General features: G+C 39.6%; 1 protein-coding gene across 1 annotated transcript; it reads right to left on the bottom strand.

Annotated features, from left to right (window-relative positions):
* Nucleotides 1-1,365: 1,365 nt before the first annotated feature.
* IL33 (interleukin 33) lies at nt 1,366-5,516 on the bottom strand. Its single transcript, XM_004591868.2, has 4 exons — nt 5,366-5,516; nt 4,719-4,760; nt 3,358-3,455; nt 1,366-2,038 (listed from the first exon to the last, which is right to left on the bottom strand). Exons 1-4 carry the CDS (start codon nt 5,496-5,498, stop codon nt 1,847-1,849), a joined length of 465 nt encoding a protein of 154 aa, XP_004591925.2. The 5' UTR covers nt 5,499-5,516; the 3' UTR covers nt 1,366-1,846.
* Nucleotides 5,517-6,046: the final 530 nt, after the last annotated feature.

Below are 6,046 nucleotides of genomic sequence, written 5' to 3' on the forward strand. Positions count from 1 at the left end.
AGCTTTGGGGGGAGCAGACTACCTGATGAGAGCTCTCAGTCTGTCTGTATCTCTCTCTGTTTTATAAATACATAGAAACATTTTTATTTATTTATTTTTAAAGATTTAAGATTGATTTATTTGAAAGGCAGAGTTACAGAGAGAGGGACACACACACACACACATACATGCACACACACGGTGAAAACGAGAGAGAGAGAGAGGGAGAGAGAGAGAGAGAATTGTTCTGTCCATGGCTTCATTCCTCAAGTGCCTACAATGGCCAAGGCTGGGCCACGCTGAAACCAGGAGTCTGGAACTAGGTCTAGGTGACAAGGACACATATACTGGAGCCATCACCCACTACTTTTTCAGGAGCATTAGTATGGAGCTGAGTTGGATATAGAACAGCTGGGATAAAACCAGCGCCCAGATGGAATGCTTATGTCGTAGGTGGCAGCTTACTTTATTATGCTACAATGTCAGTCCCAATAAATGCGCTTTTAAATTATAGTAAAAAGACACATTGCACAAGTACTAGAATAAATTTTTGTCTGAGATTAATACTCTTTTAAAAATAATAGATCCCTAGAAATCAGCATCAGAGGGACTTGGTATTTTACAAATACAGGGAATATCCAGTTATTGAAGTTTTGATGTAAATTCCGTGTGCCATATGAACTGTAGTAGGTTAGAGGACTTAGGCTTTACCGTGATGCTTGGACCCCTTGCTGCTTGTATGCCCTAATGTGTTCAGCACTCTTTAAAAAACACATTTTAGTACCTTATATAGTCCAATCATTTCAGTTTATTTGTTAGTCAAAACTTATTTCACTTTCAAATGTAAGAATGTCTTGCTTAAAATTAACTCAGCATATAAAATAAGAATTGAAAATCAAACAATAAGAGGTAAAGTGATCACTTTGTAGATGCTGGATCCGTTTTTCTTAATTTTTAACTTATCCTTGCTTTTTTCATATATTATATTACTTGCCTAGTTATGTCTGGAGTTCCATGAATGCTTGAAACTAGAAACAGCTCACCTGAGTGTTACCCAGAACATCCACAGACTAGGTGAATTATTTCACTTGAGTAATGATCCATCTGTGTAGCCTATAGTATCTGGGTAGCATGTTTTTAGTAGCAGCTCTACTGTTTGGGACCAAGGAAAATGATCACCTTATATTGCTCTTTAAAACAGACTGCTGTGAAAGGGTAGCCTCAACTGTGGACCTTGCTCTTTAGTTGACTTAAAATATTGGCAAGTTTCTTTACCAATACACTATTTACTTGAATAGGAGGAAAGGAGGGAGAAAGGGAGATGGAGAATGAGAAAAAAAAACCCACAAGGATGAAAAAGAGGACGAGAGAGAGATGTTCTATTCCCATTTCACTCCCCAAATACATGCACTTGCCAGAACTAGGCCTGCTTGGAAACCAGGAGCCCAGAACTCAATCCATGTCTCCCCCCTGGGTATCAGGGGCCCAAGTAACAGCTGTCATCTGCTACCTCCCAGGGTATGCACTAGCAGAAGGTTAGATCAGAAACAGAATGAAGACTCAAACCCAGGACTCTGATGTGGAATGTTGGTGTCCCAAGTGGCAACTTAACTGTTGTTGCCTAAATGCCTGCCCATTGATACCCTATTTAATATAACCATGCTTGTATTGAATATGCAATGTTGCACAAGAATATAAAAACAGAGCTGAAGGACTAGAAAGCAAATCCTGCCCATAATGAAGGAACCATTGTGTATCTTTCTAAAGTGCTCTCCGTTTCTCTTGATGTTCTGAGTCTCCTTATCTCTTATTCTTGCTCCAGTGACTACATGTTGACCTCCAAGGGCAGGATCCAATTTTCCATCGCCTATTCTAAGAGTTTAAATAGAGTGTTCTCAATACCTAGATGGGTTCTTTCTACTAGAGCCAGGTGATTGTCTTTTACCCCTAGAAATGTCCCACTCTTGTTTTTACATTCAAATGAAACACATTCTGAGGACTCAACGTGAAGGAAGAAGAAGGAGGCTTGGTCTGGGGCTTGGTGTTCACTCCTTTGGAGCTGAAGAAACAAGAGGAAAAGCCGTCAGTAAGGAAGTAGGGATCCAGAGTCAACTTCCCCTTCCTGTTTTAGAAGCTAGAACAGGGAATAGTTCTTCATGGTATTGCTAGCAGGTCTGCTTACTAAGTAAAGGAGAGGAATGAAGTAAAGTCAGTAAAGGGCACAAGGTCAGGGCAGGGCTTGAGTTGATGCACTGATGGTGTACTTCGAGGGTGATGTGGCTTCAGATGCCTGGATCTGGTTTCACCAGTCCGAACCTTGTTCCCGCGCTTTTGTCACTTAAGTATTTTTGAGACCTTGAGCATGTTGCTTTAACTCTTGATTTTTTAATTTGTCATATTTTTTTTAACATCAGTGTCCAATTATGAGTAATGTAGCTGATCATCTTTTAAAATCACTATGTCTTGAGGATGGTTGGTGATGTAACAATAGCTGTCCAATATTATAACTCTATCAAAGAACTACTATGAGAATTGAATGAGATGTTGCTTATAAAACATTTAGCAAGTACGTCAATGAAATAGAGCTTAATGTTCGTTATTTTCTATTAATGAGTAGTTACATATGTCAGACACTCTGCTATGTATACTTATGAATATTTTGTTAATGAAAATACACTATTATGTAAATAATACTTTACACAGCTGTCTTAGTTTTAAAATTTTGTTTATATATATATATACTTTCATATTATGCTATCATTTTCTTCTTTGCCTCAATTTTAGCTTGTTTGTTATCCAAAATATGTATAATTCCTCCTTATGACCAGTGTAATATAGACAATTACTAAATGAAAATGCACAGTGAATTCTCTAGTCGGAATGTAGATCGTTGTCTAGCCATAATCTTGGATCTGCAAACGTTTATGGTCTTCTCTTTAGAATCTTAAATTATTTTTGTATTTGTCTAAGAAAATTTGTGTTTTATGAAAAAACACTTGCTGGAAGAACATAGTAATTCGTAAAGCTAAATAGAATTTCCGATCACTGTACCTAGCAGTGCTTATCAAACTTTAATGCACATACGAATCTTCTAGACGTTTGGCATTTGTTGAAAAGCCAGTCCTGTTTCAGTCATGAGGAGCCTCAAGTTCTGCATTTCTAGCAAGCTGTCAGGGATTCCCAGCTGGTGGTACAACTCGCACTTTTAGTAGCAAGATCATCCTTTATACTTCTCTCTCTCCTCTCATCCGGAAGCAAGTCATTAAAAGGAATTGGTACCTTTTACGCTCAATATCGGAGTTCCTAAGTCCCAAACACTGAAATCTACAGAAGTGAATGGAGATGATCAAGACAGTTACATCATCAAGTTTGCGTTACCTTCACAGAGCGCTGCTCCTCATTGGCATACAGCAATAATCCATTGTATTTCGTTGGACTGATGTTTACCACTGATCTATAGCCATTCTGTTCGTTACCTTACAATTAAAACAACAACTGTGTGAGGTCATGCATCTGTTAATGAGTTGGATTTAATGATTCCACAATGTGTTATACTTCAAAAAATATGGTGGTACATGATACATATAATTTTTTCTGCAAATTATAAAGTTAACATTTTTAACTCTTCCTAATTTGAATGACTTTAACACTCAAGAAACGAATTTAAGAACTCATGTGCAATCTACTTCATTTCACTACCGAGTCTCAGAAGTATTTGTACCAAACATTATTAAATAAGTAGTGGGTACTTCTAAATCCCTTGATGGAGAGGTTTTTTTTTAAATATACTTTGTTTTTAAAATATTTATTTGTTTGTAAGGCAATGTCACAGAGACAAAGACAGACACAGAGAGACGCTTATTTGCTGGTTCACTCTCCAAAAAGCCTCAGCAGCCAAGGCTGGGCCAGGAGTAAAGACCTTCACTCAGATATCCCACGTGGGTTCAGGGGATTAAGCACTGGCGCTGTCTTCCACTGCCTTCCCAAGTGTATTGGCAGGGAGCTGCACTGGAAGTTGAGTGGCTGGACTGAAATCTATATCATGGACAGCAGCTTAAGGTGCTACACCACAACACTGGTCTCTGAAGATACCTTCTAAATACTTAAGTATGCTTTTAATGGATACTTTCTGGACACTAGCTTCCTTTTATTTATAGAAAGCCATCCATGGTGGTTGTTCTCATGGCGAATATCCATCTCCTCTTCTCATGTAGTAATAGAATATTTCCCAGCCTGCCGTCTTACGGCTAGGCTTAGCATTAGAACTAAGTTCTGACCAATGTGAAGCAAACCTGCGGTTTTCAGGTTGTGCATTAAAGGGAAAGAGAATCTATGTCTTCATCTTTCCCTGCCCTGCTGATTGGACACTGTTATGGTGGCAGCTCCTCTTGAACTCTGGATGCTGAGAGAGCTACAGTGACAGAAGAATGTGGATCCCTAGACAACCATTGAGCAGAACTGCCCCTCCAGCCATACCAGACAGAAATAAAGCTTTGTCTAGTTCAAACTCCCGTTGTTTTGGATCTCAGCTACATGGAACTAAACCTTTATCCTCAGTGTTAACCTGCAAAATGGATGGAACGGTATCACATCATCTAAGAATCTGAAACTTTACCATGAGCTTGAATTGGAGGGATCCTTTTGATGCTCCCTCGCTTTCTCATGGAGCATTTCGTTTTACACCACACTTAAGAATTCAAGCCCTGTAGCTACCCAAGCCACCCGATTACCTGGCTTACCTGCAGAAAGCGGAGACGTATAGTAGCGCAGTAACACTCTGTCTGGAAGAGAATGTAGAAGATCACTTAGATGAGATACAAATTTTTTTTCAAAAGGTTTCAGTTCCAATATGTAAGTATGTAACAACAGAGGATAGCCTTTCCTTTTGCTATCTGTCTTTTGAGAAAGGTGTCAAGATACGAATATGCTCTGATGAATTCTCCTACACAGCTGTGATTAAAAATCACAGCTACTAAAAGGCTACTATCTAAAAGGCTATGACTACTATCTAAAAGGCTACTGATATCTCTGTGCTGATATCTTTTTAAACTAAGGATTATATTTTGGTCACATTGCTAGGACCAGAAAGCTGCAGTGGGTGAATTAACTAACAGTAATTGCATGTGGTCCTTCCTCCCATGTGTCACAAGAAACACTGGTTCTCAACATCACTGTTCATCCCAGGAGCCCTGAATAAGCTCCGGAGGCCTTCTAAACCTGGTGATGCGCGGGCCTTCATTGCAGTGCCTTGGCACATGAAATCTGTTTGCCGTGTCCAAGCTACTGTCTTGCTTAGGGTTGGGCAGATTTGTTTATTTGTTTGTTTATTGTCTGTTTATTTGCACTTGTCATCAACATCACATTCTAGACACAAGAAATAGCCTACCTTTCTCTTGATTTTTTCCCAATTCTTCCACGTTGATCACGTAATTTCCACCCTCCAAGGCGAAAGTAATGAATTTATCGTTGTATGTGCTCAGAGATTTGTAGTGTTCAGCTAGAAGTGAAATCGTTGTCATGAGAATTCCAAATATTGGTTCCCAGGAATGTAGTTTTTTTTTTTTTTTTTTTTTTGCAACATTGTACTTCGAAATGCCTCATCATAATTTTTTTGTTTTCTTTTCCCTTGTTTGAGCTTCACTTTTGTCAAAGCCGGCTAGATGCAAGCCTCTGGTATAAGCTTCTCTTAGCCGTAATGCTGAAAGTTGACACCTGAATAGGTTACAGGTATTAGTTTTCTGCCCTGGGTGGCTCTCTGCTTACTGGATCCCATGGGAAGAAAGAAGCTAGAAAAGGGAGGGACAGACACTGGCAAAGGAAACCTCCAGTTCCCGGTGCCCCATGATTACAGGGACCATGGGAAAGTGGGCCTTTATGTTGGCCAACTAGGTAAATGGTGCCTTTGTGTAAGACTTCCAGTTGTCCAGGAAGAATGTGGGGGTGAGCTACCCTTAGTTAGGTAACACAGGCACGTTGGGAGCAGAGCTCACAGCACTCATAGGTCATGTTGGTGCTTTTAAGGTCTACTGGGAGATATTCAGGAACACCCAGTATGAGACCTGCAGAA

This window comes from Ochotona princeps, chromosome 31 (genome assembly GCF_030435755.1).
Source record: "Ochotona princeps isolate mOchPri1 chromosome 31, mOchPri1.hap1, whole genome shotgun sequence".
In the NCBI taxonomy this organism is placed as follows: domain Eukaryota; kingdom Metazoa; phylum Chordata; class Mammalia; order Lagomorpha; family Ochotonidae; genus Ochotona; species Ochotona princeps.